The 17496-nt window shown below is 45.7% G+C and overlaps 1 protein-coding gene across 4 annotated transcripts in view; it reads left to right on the top strand.

Annotated features, from left to right (window-relative positions):
- LOC119180255 (alpha-N-acetylgalactosaminide alpha-2,6-sialyltransferase 5) overlaps window positions 1-17496 on the top strand; it is a 143239-nt gene that overhangs the window by 37776 nt on the left and 87967 nt on the right. For all 4 annotated transcript variants that reach the window (XM_075869887.1, XM_037431405.2, XM_075869886.1 and 1 more), the window contains exon 2: window positions 8304-8613. In XM_075869887.1, the coding sequence (XP_075726002.1) occupies window positions 8313-8613 (301 nt within the window). In that variant the 5' untranslated portion in view covers window positions 8304-8312. The remainder of the gene's footprint in view (window positions 1-8303; window positions 8614-17496) is intronic.

A 17496-nucleotide genomic window follows, 5' to 3' on the forward strand; every position in this document is an offset into this window, starting at 1 on the left:
TACATTCATAAAAAATGAAAAGAAACCAAAAAAATAAATAAAGCTACACTAGTCCCCCGAAGCGCGAGCACTTACTTCTACGTGGGTGATGAGTGCCTTTCTCGCAAGACTGAAATGCGAAGCATTTCTTAGGGAACTTGGGCGAGTTTGAGTCCATCTATCTATCTATCTATCTATCTATCTATCTATCTATCTATCTATCTATCTATCTATCTATCTATCTATCTATCTATCTATCTATCTATCTATCTGTCTGTCTGTCTGTCTGTCTGTCTGTCTGTCTGTCTGTCTGTCTGTCTGTCTGTCTGTCTGTCTGTCTGTCTGTCTGTCTGTCTGTCTGTCTATCTATCTATCTATCTATCTATCTATCTATCTATCTATCTATCTATCTATCTATCTATCTATCTATCTATCTATCTATCTATCTATCTATCTATCTAGCCGCAAACGATACCAAACTTGGTTCGGCGTAACATCACTGTATTAAGAACATATTTGACTAGTCGTAACATAAAAATCTTTATATGTATGTCATGAATGTCATTATTCCCACTCCATGGTCTACCAGATCTTGCGGTGGTTTTCCCGGCTGCGGCGGCTGCATTTCCGATGGAGGCAGAAATGTTGTAGGCCCGTGTACTCAGATTTGGGTGCACGTTAAACAACCCCAGGTGGTCAAAATTTCCGGAGCCCTCCACTACGGCGTCTCTCATAATCAAATGGTGGTTTTGGGACGTTAAACCCCACAAATCAATCAATCAATCAGATCTTGCGGTGGTTTCGTTCACATGACATTTGGTAAAACTGCTATGGTATGATATGATTGCATGGCGAACACAAGCGACAGATCTTAAAGGGGTCGTGAAACGGTCACTTTACAACGACAATGCGACACCATCGGCAGCCACATGCGCTAACTATATCCACAGCCCGAGTGGACCTGCATAGACGCTTTGTCTACCGAGGAACACGGGACTCTGTATGGCTTATTGAGCGCGCGGAAAAGGCGCTCATCGGCGCCTGCCATACGCGATCCGCGTCCCACAAGAACGCTTCTTACTATGACGTCAGAGTTCAAGGTAGGGCCGATTGCATATGGCAAAGACGCTAATGGGTGTCCCGGTTTCACGTACTCGCAAGTACCGAAAAGTTCCGTGTTCCTCGATAGGCAAAGCATTACTTATGATGACGTCACCTAGTTAGTGTGTGTGGACGCCGGTCGTTTTAGAGGGAGCGTTTCACGACCCCTTTAACATAAAAATCATGACGTGCGTGTCATGTAACAACATGACTACATGCCACGCTCATCATGCGCTCGCGGCCATTTCCCCAGCATCACATATACCAAATTTGGTATTACAGTACGTGAATGGAAGACGAAGGTATGATACTGATGCAAACAAGATAAACATGAGATGCGTGTCATGTAACAACATGACTACATGGTACGCTTATGATACGCTCACGGCCGTCTCGCTAGACTCTTATGTACCAAACATGGTATTACGCGGCGCGAACGGACGACATAGGTAAATGACACCTCCAAATATGATAATCATGTCATAGGTGTCACGTAACAACATGACTACATGCCACACTGATGATGCCCTCGCGGCCGTTTTGCTAGCTTCACATATGCAAACTTTGGTATACGTGACGCCAATAGATAACGAAGGTATGTGACTGGTGTAAACAAGATAATCATGAGATGTATATCATGTGAGAACATGACTACCTGCCACAGTCACGGTGCCAATACATTTTGACGTGACGTGGTGCACCTGCTCGCCGGCGTTCATTTCGTTGCGTCATGGCGGCATTGCCACGCCCGGTCCCGGTGCACGCCGCGCTGCGTTCCTTTGACGCATGCGCGTTTAAGTGCGTCCGGCGTCCCTCCGTCACGAAAAGAGGGAGACGCAGTGTTGTCTGGGTAACGCATCGGCGCGAAATGCAACATGTCACATTTCGCACCGGTTGCCATCGCGCCGCGCCGATGACCGCTGGTCGCACCTGGCGTTTAACTATAGAGTGCTTTCGTTTTGCTAACGTAGTATCGCTGTCCCCTGCATGCACGCACGTCAGTGCTGGATTGGAGTATTTCGGGCCCTTCAAGATGCGCTGGCGGCCGTTTTGCTAGCTCCACATATAACAAATTTGGTGTTACGTGACGTCAATGAATGACAAAATATATGACTGGTGCAAACATGATAATGCTGACACGCGTACATTGTAACAACATGACAACATACCACGTTCATATAGCATGTTCGCGACTGTTTTGCTAGCCCCACATATACTAAATTTGGTATCACGGGACGTGAATAGATGACGAAGGTAAATGACACATCCAAACATAATAGTCGTAACACGGAAGCCATGTACGGCATCATTTACCTCCACCTCATAACGTTGTGCTGATTTTAAAGTGACATAACATTTCTCATTCGTGCTTCGCACATCATCGATTCCCACTGTACGTGGGATCTGCCAATTTTGGAACCCAAGATGGCGCACTTTGGCGCAACTCTGCTACCTAAAGGTAGCATATACGGTAACTCAAGTTTGCAGCATCCGCCCACCACCGACGCTTGCATTCCCGTTCGTGATTTATCGGATCATTGGTGCGCAGTTGCTCCCGGCACTCGCCTCCTGGGCTAGTTTTTGCCCCTGAACAGCATCATCAGCCCGGTTGATGGGAGCTCACTTATGTTTCCATTGCCGGGGCTCTTCAAGAATTGTCCGCGGCATACCCTTGTGGAAGGTTGCATGGGAAACTGATGCGCGCGTGCTGAGCGCCACGGCTCGCACAGGATGGACGACGCCACTCCCAACTAAGACAATGACACGCGTGCTTGGTTACGACGCTGCGAACGACGTAACTAATAATACAGCCAATGGAGACCGCTTGCGACACCGCTGTGGAAAGGCTTTCGCTTCTCTTAGCCACATACAGATTTAGCTGTGAAAATGCCCAATGAGATGAACATGCATTTTCCTAAGTTAAAAAGGTGATTCCTAATGTATGGCTCGCATTACAGGGAAATTCTCTCTATGTCTGCTTACTGTGTTGTGTTACTGAATTCATGCTTGTGATGCACTGCAGGGTAGGACAAAAAAAAAAACGAGAGACGACACAGAGCGATGCAGAAACTAACAACTAACCCGTAAGCGCATAAAAACATGATGACGTGCCAACTAGTGCCCATTGCCGCCTTGTTAGTGTTACCGAAAACATGGCGGCGTGCGTTAAAGAGACGAATGGAAGCCATGAGACACGTATCAGAATGAAACTATACCTTAACGGCGTAAATCGAACTGTGGCCCAATGGCTACGCAGCTGCGCCGTCCGCGCTTGCAGCGACAAAGAAACGGGCGGAGGCGATCCGTTCGCTTCTTGGCTCGGCGCTCTCAATTGCGCGGGTCGTTCTTCGTTCGCCAAGGCCGAGGACGCCCGGGAGGGCGGCGAGTGCCCGGCGCGTGACTGCATTGCCTCATTGCAGTGGCACCGCACCTCTGGCCGCACGTCTTTTGAAGTTGTCACGTGAGTGCAGGCACCGTGGGCGTGCCGCTCACGCTTGCCGTGCAGTTCCGCACTCATTAGCGTTCGGTGGCAAAGAGCGCTGCCGGGTGCGGCCTTCGAAGGGGAGCAGCCGGTTTGAGCCAGCTTGCGTTGTCTTTCAAACGCGCCCGCAAGCTATATCGTCTACACGCAAGCGCATACTGGCATTGTACCGTAAGGATGTGTGCGTGTGTCTGCATGTGTAATACACACGCGTGAAACGTCCGCACAAGTTCCGCACGAAAACTTTAAGAAGCATGCGTGGCCAACAGCGGAATCTTAGCCTAAGTCCCTCCCCGTAGGATCTAATTTTCACTTGCACGAGGAATTCACAAGCGTTTTCCAATAATTAAAAAAATTCTAGACATTGCCATTTCACAAGTTACATCGAAGAATTCTTATGTTTATTGCACACAACCTTTCTGTCAATAAAGCGCGCATCTACTTCAAAAAAATAAAAAAAGGTTCCCAATATGACATCGTTTTTCAGACACTTATTGTCTGAAAAATACAATTGCGGGATGCAATGCATTGGCGCTCTTTTGCCTTCATTCCTTTAGCGTAAACGCCCAGAAACGTTTGATGCGGTCACCAGATTCCTGAACACATAACTACTTGGGGTATGCATGAAGTAGACGCCGTAAAAAGTTCATTTCTTGAAATTTAGGATTCGTCTATTAAGCTGGCAATTTTGAAGTCTCTCCACCTTGTTTGTAATATACATTGCATAAAAACTGCAAAGTTTTCATAATAAAATTGTTGAGAAAACGCAACCTTTGCCTTACAAACTGTTAGCACTCTGACCACGTGTCTTTTGCAATGTAACTTTGGGGTCCTTGGTAAAACCAGGATATGGCCGCGAAATGGATCGCAGTGGGGTATTCTGGATTAATTTACGCCATCGAGGGTTCCTTGACAGCTACGGAAGCCAAAGTTAATTTCATTGCAACTTCCATTTTCTCCACACCCATAGCAAGGCTGCAGTGCCGGGGCCTGTAATGCAACCCACGTGCTTAAACTGTGCATAGGGACAGCTTTATCTTCTAAACAATCGCAGGTGTCTAAGCGTGTGTTCACCAAATGCTGAATTTTTCATCACCTGATACTCGTGAAACGAAAAGCTTTACTGCAATACTAATTATTGGTAGTGCCCTCACTTAATTGTGCATAATACATTTAGCCGACATTCCGTCCTGTGAATCGTCTTTCTGATGAATGGAGTTGACAGATTTGTAAAATTTTTACGCGTTCCGTTGGAGGAATGTGAAATTTAATAGGTCTATTGGAGTACCTAGAAAACGGCCTGTGTATCAACAACATAAAACTCACAGAGCTTAAACGTAATTATATCCTGGCTATGGTACATAGAAGCTAATAATATGTTATTATGGAATACTGCTAACACTACAACCTATCTGAATAGTAGCGCAGCAGCAGAAGGACGTAGGAAAACCAAACGCTCGTTTCGTTTAGTCAACTTTTGTCATGCACTGTTTCTGCCCTATCCAACCCACCAAACGGTGCTTTCTTTTCCTAAATAACATCCGCATCAAGACTTCTACTTGGAACGCAGTATTTATGTTATTTCACAACATTGTATGTTTGATAACAATGTGCAATGTATGTTGTTCACGAAATCAGTGCGCGGTCTCCACGATCAGCTAATACGCGACGGGACTGCGCGTTGTCGGAGCTAATCACACGCTGTCTTTGAATTTTCTTAGCATGTTTTCACTTACAAGTCACGTTCCTTGAATATGTGGCTCACACCTACTTTCCACTCCAGATATGTTCAATTTCGGGTATTCGTTCTTCACTTCACACCACTTCGTTACCTTAATGACCCCTTTGTAGGGGTATTGCATAGGCGGTGGCAGTACATTAGTACGTGATTTGCGTAAACATAACTGAAACATAAGTGAAAAAAACTAGAAAAGAAAGATATAGGCGTTCTAAATTTGCATATTGCATAGCTGAACATGGAAGAAAAAAAATACAGGTGAGTACTTAGAGTGATCTGTTACCTACGTCAGCACAACTACCTATATACCTATAAACAATACAAATTCAAAATAAAACAGGGCTTTCATTTCACTATCACATCTCCAGTACACGCAGCCCACTTTGCATTGACTGTGGTGACATCGAGATGCTAGTCCCCCTCCAACTCAGGTGACCAGCTGCCGACATGGCCCAGCACGACATGCTCGCTGCTTACAGCCAGCTTCGTCTTCCGCGCGACACTTCGCGTCTATTGTCCTCCGTGTGCCACTGAGAGCACGTCATGCATGCTATCTCCGCCCTCCTCTATTTATTAACGGCAGCGGCCTGCGTGATCAAATGCAGTTTTTTTTTCTGTCTGCATTTTTAAATGCGAAGCCTTTCTTAGTGAACGTCGGCGAGTTTGACCGTATCTATCTATCTATCTATCTATCTATCTATCTATCTATCTATCTATCTATCTATCTATCTATCTATCTATCTATCTATCTATCTATCTATCTATCTATCTATCTATCTATCTATCTATCTATCTATCTATCTATCTATCTATCTGTCTGTCTGTCTGTCTGTCTGTCTGTCTGTCTATCTATCTATCTATCTATCTATCTATCTATCTATCTATCTATCTATCTATCTATCTATCTATCTATCTATCTATCTATCTATCTATCTATCTATCTATCTATCTATCTATGCGCCTATGACGTTTAGCTCTCCTGGCCGTTTGGACAATAGGATCTTTACAAAGTTGGTATAGCTGAACATTGCTGTAATACAAGGAAAACTGACAAGTCATAACTATAACGCAGTGATATATATTTCATGAAAGTCATGATTTACCCGTCATGGTCTTGCTGCTCCTGCGGTGGTTCGTTCACATGACATATCGCGAAACCTGTGTGGTATGACATGACTGCACGGAGAACATAAGCGACAGGCTCTCAAGTGAATATCATGACTTGCGTGTCATGTAAGAACATGACCACATGCCATGCTCATGATGCGCTCGTGGTCGTTTCACAAGCTTCGCATATACCTAATTTTGTATTACGTGACGTGAATGGATGATGAAAGTATATGACTGGTGCAAACATGATAATTATGACATGCGTGTCATTTAAGAACATGACTACATGCCACGGCTATGATGCGCTTGCGGTTGTTTCACTAGCTTCACAGACACCAAACATGACTGTCACGTTTGCACCAGTCATCTATTTTCATCATACATTCACGTCCATTCATTCATCAGACATGATAATCATGTTGTTCTTTGTCGCCTTCACTAAGTTGGCTTCTGATCAATCTCCGCATCAAAGCCACTCCGCTCTAGAGCTTCATGTCGCCCTTTTCTACTGCGTCATAACCGACAGAATCACGAAATGATGATTGCAAGAACGTTTATCTAAAAACATGTCAACGTAACAATTTTTGCACGTGCAAAGTACCACTGCACAAACGTACTAATACCAGAACATTACTTAAAAGATTCTACAGCTAGCCTCGTGAAGCGTATACGCGTGTACATTAACCAATTTGGCCGCGCTTCTACGCTAGTTTTTTCGCATTCCTTCACATGCACCGCTGATGCCTCTGAAATTCAGGCTCAGCTCACATAAATTCGGATACTACTGTTGTACTTGCAGAATTTTCCTGACGACAAGAATGTTTGATATTGAGCGGAGTAGGCACATGGCTTGTGAAATGCCACTGAGTGCTGTACATTCAACAACAACTGAGGACTTCTTCCTCCATTCACACGCCCGCCATGATTACAGAGTAGCTATGCAGTTTCTCTCCCGCACTGGAACCGCGTGAAGAAACGTTAAATAAGCTTGCTACATACCTACGTGCTTGCTTGTGAATTCCGTGTGCTTGCACGACGTCTAGCCTTTCGAATGGCGCCTGTTACTAACTTCGATTGCTGCTTGCACAGGTTACACCACACGATCCAACTGAAAATTCCTGCTAGCGAATCAAGTGATAAACTAGGAAGGGATTCAAGGATAATATTTCAAGAATGTGATTGGTGTTTGAAAAAAAAAATAACACTGTCTTTCGCCTTTAGTTAGTGCCAAGCAAAAGAGAAAATTCACACAGCATGCTCAGGCAGGAAGCTTTCCAGTTTACGAGAAATCTATTCTTGTCCGGCACTCAATCCAGCAAACAACACTTTTCCACCCGTACGACTCTGCCATTTGGGCTTAACAAGATTTTATTGCTTAGTAGTTGGGCTTTCGCTTTATTAAGTGGCTACTCACCTCAGAAAAGCGTCGGCTCTTGGAAAAACATCGCATCAGCCTGAATGTTGTTTTTTATTGATTGGATACATGAAAAAACCCTATTAACTCTCCGTCACACTTTTATCTCGGCCTCAAGTATGTCTTGTAGGAACGTGAAGGCCTTACCTCTTCGATTCAAGGGCTGTGAGGTGGTCAACGTGCTTGTAGTTACGTCGTTAAGGTCAGGAAAGTGTGGGAAGATTTGGCCTATATGGGCGGAATACAGATCAAAGAAGCCTGAGAAATGTGGCCGGCCTACACCAAATGGCTGGAGATAAAATGCTACCCTTGGCGAAATTTTGTACTGCTTAACAGTACTACTAAGTCAGTCAGTGCAGCGTGAGTGTCGGCTTCAATTAGGGCCAGAGCAAGGCGTACAGATTTTGTTGTGAGGTTTGTGCTACACAAAAGAATAATTTTTCATCGTTTTTGTAAGCGCTCAGAAATATTTCTTGCAGTGTCGCGAAATGGTTCGCCTGTGCCGCCGCTGCTTGGTTCCGGCTGTTCTCGTGCTTGCGTGCCTGCTGTGCACGCTGCAGATGTTGGCCGCCTTGGTTGGTACCGCGGAGGACACGAAACGTGTGCAAGCACAAAAGGCCCACAGGCTTCGGCCCCGGCACGTGGGTGGAGAACCCGACGTGCGAGGCCGCACGTACCAGAGACACATGGCCGAGCCGCTGGACGCGCGTCACCGAGAACTCCACTCAGAAAGGCTGCGCCTCAACAGACTCTTCCGACCGCACCTCGTGGCACGCAGGCAGATCTTCAGTAAGTATACAGACTCGGTCGAGGCACTCTAAAGTAATCGCAGAAAGAATATGCTCTAACGCAGTAAGTGTCTATTCAACAACTGTGGCTCCCACATCATCATCGTAATCATTGTCATCATCATTATCAGCCTGAAGTCCACTGCAGGACAAAGGCCTCTCCCATTTCCGCCAGTCAACTCGGTCCTGTGCTTGCTGCTGCCAATATACACCCGCAAACTTCTTAATCTCATCTGCCCACCTAACCTTCTGTCTCTCCTATAATCTATGAAGTCAATGTATAGTGGTTGGCTATATTCTGAGCATTTCTCTATTACCTGATTGATAGTATGAATGCGGTCGACTGTTGAGTAGCCTGTTCGAAATCCTGCTTGTTTCTTTGATTGATTGAATTCTAATGTTGTCCTAATTCGGTTAGATATCACCTTTGTTAATAGCTTGTATACTAGGGAGATATCCTACATGAATTGCTGTAATCCCAGTTAGGCACCTTGTAATGAGGGCAGTTCGCGGACAACGTTGCTTCTGAGAGGTTGGACTGTGCTACAGTCTCAACATCTTTTTCTCTTCTGTCACTAAATCTTCTTCTCTTTAATTCTTTTACACCCCAAGCACAGCGCTGCAAAGCAGAGTTTTCTTCTGGTTAACCCCCCTTTCTTTCATTTTCCTCTCTCTTTTTTTGTATCGAGGAAACCATGGGGAACTAAATGGCAGCCTCTTCCTACGTTGCACTTTTTCACCTTTCAAATTTCTCGTCCAGCGATTGTGATTGACTTTCGCCTTCCATATTCACCCACTGGCGCACGCCGCATTTCGAGGAACAACGCTGCATGTTTTTCTCGTGGACCAACTTGGCGCCACAGTTCCGCTGGTTGGCGTTTTCTCATTTTGTACAATCACCGCACAGCCAATCATGTTGGTCGCACTGATCACACCGCAAAACATGCCACGTTCCTAGTTTAAACGATAGCAAAATCTTTGAACACGCACTTCGCTGGAGCCATTTTTTGCGTAGGTGCAACGGTCGAATCGTTGGCTGTGGCGATATCTGTTCGAAAAGTTTTTCCTTGAGTACAAACATGAAAACTTGAGTTGAAAAGTCGTCAATTTTTCAACGCAGCATGCGTTCAAACCCTTTGAATAGATGGCGAACCTTGCGTGAATGGGCTTTCTAAGCTGGTCTCTTGAACATTCGAAAGAATTATGCTATCGCCACAGTGAACTTCTACGCAAGAGTTAATCTCGAAGGGTTCTTTAAACTTGCATTTACGAATCCAAAGCAAGAAAATATCAAGCTGTTTGTCTCTATCGCCTTAATTTCTTTGCGTTCAACTAAGTCAAATGACAAGTAAAACATATCTGTAGACATGACATATAGGCCTATCACTTTGTCTTCCACGGAAGCAAGAATAATTGTCTTGCCAGTCATCAGCGTAAATTTTAAAAGTGATAAAGCAGACCCACTGACTCAAAATTAGTATCTTAATATAGTCCAGAAGTCCAGGTTGAAATGTTATATGTGATGATCCTCTTTCGTTCTCTGCCTTCGCACTTACGAGATATAGCGGTGTTTAGACTGTTTAGGGAGCGAAGCTTCTTAAGCTCGCAGCGTGTCCGTTGTCACCGTCATCGTAAGTCTCTGTCGTCCGTCAGAAAAGCTAGAGCACTGCTCCGGAGCCGTCTGTCAGCAAGCGTATTGATCAAAGTGATGACGTCGTGCAGATAACCGTTCCTAGACCGCATGCAGCGCGCATACACACCGCGCATTTGCAGTTGTTGCACTGCGGCTGCGCCAATCTGCAACCCCTCTCCAAGCAAGCGCTGAGTCATGCACAGAACTGTTAGGGCACGCAGCGCGCGAACTCATCGCGCGCAGGTGTTGCGCTGACGCCCTGCCGTTCATACGTATGGCGTGCATACAAGCAATGCACAGTGCGCTGCATTTCTCGCAAGCCACTTATCTATGGACCATGCAGCCCTAGTGCTTCCAATAATGGCGCTACACTCAAAAAAATAAAATGACCTTGGCTGGCTTTGCTCCATCATGAGCATTTACTTCGTAGACCTGCAGTAATTTTTTTGCAGAAGTTATCCAACTGAGAAGAGTTTAGCTATCTGGCTAGGCCACTGGCCATCGTAGAAATAAAAAAAAACATTTATTAAAGGGAAAGAAAACAAAAGGAAGAAGGGTTAAAAGCAGGTCGGCGGGGCTCCCAGTCCAGCACTCCACTGGCCTCAGCAGTCTGCCGCACCTTGTCCAAGACGCCACTTGAGGCTGCGTTTCCTCGCTGCCGAGCAAGACTGCTCCGTCCTGAATTTGCGCGCTAGATTCTGGGGGCGTGTTAATTTTGAGTGTAGTTATTTCCAATTCCCATGTAGTATGAGTAAGTGTTGGCTGTCCTCCACACCACGGACAGGAACCGGCGAATGCGGTTGGGTGGGTGGCATGTTTTGAACGCAGGTGGGGATATACATTGCTATGCAAGTGGCGCCACTCGTGTGCTTCTTTTATACTTAGCCGAGAGATACATGGGGAGTATCGCGGTCGTTGTCGAGTCTCGACGCGGGCGTTCTAAGATATCTCCAGGAGTGTGTGCAGGCTGAAATATCAGACTGGTATCGGGAGGGCACGGGGTTTCAGCTACTTGGTACTGGTCGGGCTAGTTGTACTTGACTTTAGCGCTTACACAAGTTCTGGTATCTGGATGAGGGAAAGGCTATACTTAGTGTGCTGTCTTTAACTCTACTTGTTTGTCTGTCGTAGTGCAACTGGATGTGTGTTAATTTCACGGCGCTTACTTTCGGAATGATGACCTGCAGACTTACCTTCGGAGACACTTTTTTTTGTAGTACTTGCTGCTGGTTCTTTCGACACGCTTGCGCAAACTGACGCACTAATGGGGCAGCGAAAGAAGGCACGTTAAACAGATGTCGCTGCTGAGGATAAGAAGCGTCAAGAGCATTGTTCAACGCACTTTATGCGTCTACGGCGATGCTACCTAAGTGTACACTCGTCGATTTCACCAGCAAAGTGCAAACTGTAGTTCATAATCTCTGTTCCTTCTGTAACCAGCTGCTGCCGTTCGTATATTGCCAGACATATCTGTGTGAAAACTGCTGTTTCTGTTCCCTCAGGGTAATTTTTTTACCATGACCTCTGTTACCAGCTTTTGTTTACATAGAAAATGTCAGTCATTAGGCTTATTGAGGCTGATAAGATTACAAATGTAAGGTAATGGTTAAGCAGCTTAGCGGTTGTCTTTTGTCGCTATTTAGCGTGATCTGTGTTCAATATTGACCGCGTCGGCCACAGCCGTACGAGGCCGGGACGCAAAAGCGGTTGAGTTTCATGTTTTGGCTGGACATTGACGAAGCAGATGCAATTGCGTGCTTCACAATAATATTACTATGTAAGATCAGTCAGTCGTTGCATGATGCTGGCTTTCGTATTTGCTTTAAAATGGACGGACCGACTTACTTTGTATACAGTATGAGGACATATGATGTGTAGAATTTTGTTTTTCTAGATACTTTGTGTGAAATGGTCAACGTTTCTAATATGTGCCTATACTTACAATTACATCGATATGGTAATCTTGTCCGAAAACAAGCTCTGACAGCGTCCTTTTCCTGACGACGTTTCGGAAGGTGGAAATTATGTCTTAAATAACACACTTGCACGACCACACGTCAGCCAATTACAGCGTAGCAAGTACATCCTTCATTCTTCCTGTTGATCGAGCGATTGAATAATAGTGCATTTGGTAGCTATGCGTTTCTTTTTGTCCAAAAAAGCTAGTAGTGGTGAAGCTTTTTTCACATAATCTTGCAATAAATAACAAGGATTTTCGTTAATGAACCACGCTTAGATATCAGTGCCAATAAGTGATCAGGCCTAGCACGATTTGTTAGCTTAGCTGCTGTGTGCAGGCTGTCGCGCTATATAGGGCAGGTCAACGGTTTTTTAGAGGTTAGGGTAACCAAGGTCGCATCAGGCTTCACAAAAGTTGTAACCATCCTTTCAGCTTCGCATATGCAAGCATTTCTACTCAGGGTAAAAATTCGTTTATTTACTCATGCATTTCTACCCGGGGTAACTTGTTGTCTGCGTAGGCGTTGCCTGTCCCGCGAAAGAGCTCGTTCACGCTCGTTTTCATCTAAGTCATGATGAGAATCTGTGCTTTAGAACTCGCTTATTCTTCATCAATATAAGCGTCATCATCACGGTGTACAGTGAGTACCTTGCATTGCAATCACATCATCTTCACCGCAAGCCCGGATAACGCTCAATTCACAAGCCTAGACCCTTAGACAGGCACGTAAGCAAGGGGGGATTTAGGGGGGACCCACCTTAACCCTCTGAACTTCGTCAAGTCAGCCGAAAGCGACACAACTACTAGTAGCAGCACGTGTATTTTAGCAAATATAACCAAGAAGAGTTGCCAGTGAACCTTTCTTGTTAAAGAGGGTGACGGTCACCCAGAAGTTCAGTGCCTAGCTCGTGAATCAACACCGCAACAGAAACACCACTCACTCGTAAGTCTGAGGCGTTGCGAAACCATTGCCCGTAAAAAAAAGCAGACGTCCGAGTGACTCAAGAACCTACGACCACATCCTCTCTACATATTGCCAAAGACCGTCCACCGAGAACGACAGCCCAAGGAACCCTATATACTGGAAGAGCTTAGATAAAAGAACTTTCGCATGGAAAGCTGCGGCTTCGGCATCCCACCAAAAACCCCTCTGACCCCACTCGCGCCTTTGCGAACTCCTCGATTCTTCGTCCGTTGCCTCTGTATTCGGGCAGGTGACCACGGGAGATAATTTCCTGCTTTACGACTAGCTTCTACAATAGGTAAAGAGAGAAGATGTTTGAGGTTCGAAATGGGTCCCCTCGATGACTCGAGTGCACGGTGGCAGTGCGAAAGAAGAGCTGTAGTCCGGTGAAGAGACGCTTTATTGCCGCCTCAGGCGTCTGCCCGAGTCCAAGCCCGAATCTCCGCTCTCTATTTCAGATTCAAACATCCTCTTTTCAACCCTTGGTTGAACAGAGGGTCTTCACACAAGTCAATCATACGTTGCGGCTCGCATCATCAAAACCAATTGCAGAAACACTTTCTTAACATACACTGCATTGGTAAAAACCACGTTGCCAAATACAACACGCAAAGGGTTAGGTTCTCCGCGTGTCACACTCTCTCCCATGCCAGGCCATGTATCGGCCGACGTCCATTGATAGCCGTTCTCACGCTCGAGGTCCATCAGCTTTATCATTACCCTTTGCTTCATAGAAGCCTCCTTAAGCGCGGACAGTAGTACACCGTGAGGTCCTGTGCGCTGACCAGGTGTGCATGCGACAGCGAGGCGCACCGCCATCCTAACAACAGTCGCTAATGACGTATAGCAGGGGAGAATAAGCTCGTCTCCGTGCAGCGATCATGTCTCGAAAAGCCCAGTGCTCACGTCCCTGCGTCATTCTCAATGACACACGTGTGTGCCAACAATGACTTAAACTCAGATGGTGGCGCTTGGCCTACTTCTTGCAAGAGGCTCTTCCGAGTAAGCTTCCCCTTCTAGTCCCAGAAGGGAGTGACCTTGACGGCTCTGCTGGTGAACCCTGTGAACGAAGGAGTCTCCTTTCTTTCCCGTGGTCAGGTCTTCCGCGTTCGCCTTCGCGGAACCGATAAGCTTTGTTAGTCGACGGGTCGGGAGCTGGCTCCGCACTCTGTATCAGCCGCAATAATTGCGCTACACACAACACGCTGGTGATTGTTGCATCATACTAACTGTTCCTCACTCAAGAGTGTTGGATACTCGATGTCCAGTAATGTGATACAAAAAAAGTAAACAAAAAAAAACGCTCAACATAGACTCTCTTTCGGTGCGCGCGCATACGTGAACCGATTTTCACTTCAATCTCAACAGAACTTTCGCGTCGTTCTGCGAAATAGACACAGTGACACATATACACAATGCTCAAATGGTCTTCCGAAAGAAAACACTCTCGCAGTGCACAACAATGAAGAACGTACTCAGAATAAAGTCCACAGTGCCAGTCAATTCGCATTAGCTTGACACAAAGCACACGCACCGTGCATAGTACTGCGGCTATTGCCTTTTAAATTCAGCACACCACAATGTAATTGTCCAATTACGTGAGACCCACTCTTTGCGACTTTCAGGCCCTGCATGACACACTCAAAGACAGTGATTGACCCAGCGCTATAGTTATACCTTATTCTCAACGAATCGCACCAAGAAAAAAATTGATAATGAACTTAATTCACAAACGCTACCCTATTTTATCTACAAAATTATACCTACGCACCACATCTACTACACCTAAAAGCAGTTCTATCACTTGGAGGCAAGCTCGCATCTCAACAACAACACAACAAAAATGCCTAGTACAACAAACAAGACATTTTCACATCACGCCGGAACTATTAGTCTTTTAGACCCACTTTAGCATCAGGCATAAAAGACAAACGTGCGATGCAAACTCCTGTAGAGTCATTCAATTCTCAGAAACTACTTCAGTGACTACATATCATCATCATCATCACCATTATCACCATCATTATCAACAACAACAGCAACAAAACTCAACCATATGAAAGAAACAAAACATCCTATTGTCACTAAACAGTTACGATCACTGAATCCAATGATCGTCCGAGACGCAAAAGAGCATTAGCAGCCTCGCTCAGAGCGCCCGAATTACGAAGAATTTTCGTTTCACACTCGCCTATCATTCAACTAAGGACACCTTCTGTTGCGACTGGTTCAGCCTCTCACTGACGAATGCGACTGATCGTGCGCATTCACCTATCGTTTGGAAGATGCAACCTCTAATTGCCGTCTCCGATACGTCCGTGGCCAACAAATGCTTTGCTGGGGTTGGTTGTCGTCAACTCAGAAAACAACGCGAAGGCCTTTAACTCAGAGAAAGGCTACCTGTGCCTCTACGTTTCTTGGCAGCGTGTTCGACAATCTCGAACCGCCGTGGCCAATAAATACCTGACTTTCCTCTTAAAACCTCTCACAATGTTTCCACCTGTCGGTAACACGCCATACCTAAGCACTAAAAGAATAAAACGCAAAACTAGTTACTGAAATAAATGCTCTCCGCGGTGATTACATAAAGAACTGTTTCAAAATTAGAAAAAAACAACCCAGAACAAAAATGCCTTTAAAAATTTGGTAGTTAAAATTTCTTAAGAGCTTACGTCTCAACTTCACCTCGCACATTCCATGGTCCTAATCTGGGGACTTTCCCTTTTGAACCGGGAATACGCAAGACGCTGAACCCCAATGCTAGCCGCTTTTTAACGTGCTTTCTCGTTTTCTTTTCTGAGAAGTTACTGCCACGACAGTTGTGCACCAACACTTCGTCTCGGTGCGGCTCTAGCACCACTGACTGGCGTGACTGCTTCCCGTCTAACTGTTCCTCCTCAGTTCCCTTGACGCGCGACCCCTCTTTTACCTGGAGCCGCACATCAGCAAACGACCAATCGCGTTTCTTCTCTCCGTTGAGATAATTTCCACCAAGTGAACCAAGCCACTCACTGTTCACCTTAGTACATTCCACAGCACAATTGACACTTTTCAACTGCGCCTTCTGTACAATTGTGTAACACGGACTTACTCGTTTGCTGCTTCCTTCCTCAGTTGTCCTGTTTCCCCATTCGCTGCATAGCGTTAGCACTAGGGTTAGGACCTCGAGGCACATGCTCGGGCTCCCTCGTCGGTGAATATTGCTCCGGTGTAATGAATGCCCTGTCTTGAACAGCTGATTTCTCTCACATTACCCTCATTTTGTTCGTGCAGTAGCTTTTGCCGGTGATGACGAATACACTCATATACAGCGGGACTGAGCAATGCCAACACAGTCGTGTTCAACTGATCGGTCACTGCGCATCGCTATTTCACAGGCTGAGCAGCGCTTCCCGTCGAGGTCGGAAGAGCTGAAGATACGTATAGCAGACGTGCAGTAACGCCATGACCAAAAGCGTCTGTTAGCCTTACTGTACCTCTACTCTGGCCCAAAACTTCAGCGGACACTTCATTCTCTCGTACCACTGTTACATCTACATCTGTGTCAACGAGTGCGAAGCAGTACTTGCTTCCCACAAGTATCTCAATCTGCGGATCCCTCATCAGCAAGTTTTGCACAATGGTGGAGTGTCGTGACGGTGCGACTTGGCTTTCAAATGTCCGCTTAATATGGGAAGCTACGCATGAAATTTCAGTTGTATTAGCAGCAGTGTTACGTAAGAGTTTGCAATCTCTCTGAAAGTGACCCTGCCGTCAACATCGAAAGCAAACTCCTGAATTATGGTTCAAGCTTGCACAGGCGAACTGTTTAGCTCTAACCCTGAAATTTTGCTTTCTTGACGTAGCACCATGGAAACTACATTGCGTAACTTCGTGTCTGCCGCGGTCTAGGCTCTCTTCAAAATTGGCCGCTAACTCCGCAATATATTTGGGCGTCAACCAGCCCTTTAATTCTTGCTTAGTGACCAGAGAGCAGAGATCAATTGGCATTAACTGTTTGAGCCTATCACCTATCACCAACTCCTGAAGACTCTCAAATGACTCCACCTCTCTACTTCCAAGGTAGTAAGCGGTCATGGTCTCCAGGCGTGCCTTCACATGGCTCCAAGATCGATCTGTCTCTCATTTGATTTCGAAAAATATTCGCCAGTACTGGTTTGGAGTCATCCGCTGCTCCATTAGCACTCTAAATTTTAAATCCGAGTATGGCATTACCCCAGCTTCTGCTTGATTAGCAACGAACTTGCGCAATTTGTCAATTAAGAATGGTAGTATAATCATGCCTTTCACTTCCTCGGGTATGCTCAATGCCGCAAAAAGAGCGTCC

This window comes from Rhipicephalus microplus, chromosome 7 (assembly GCF_043290135.1).
Source record: "Rhipicephalus microplus isolate Deutch F79 chromosome 7, USDA_Rmic, whole genome shotgun sequence".
NCBI lineage: Eukaryota > Metazoa > Arthropoda > Arachnida > Ixodida > Ixodidae > Rhipicephalus > Rhipicephalus microplus.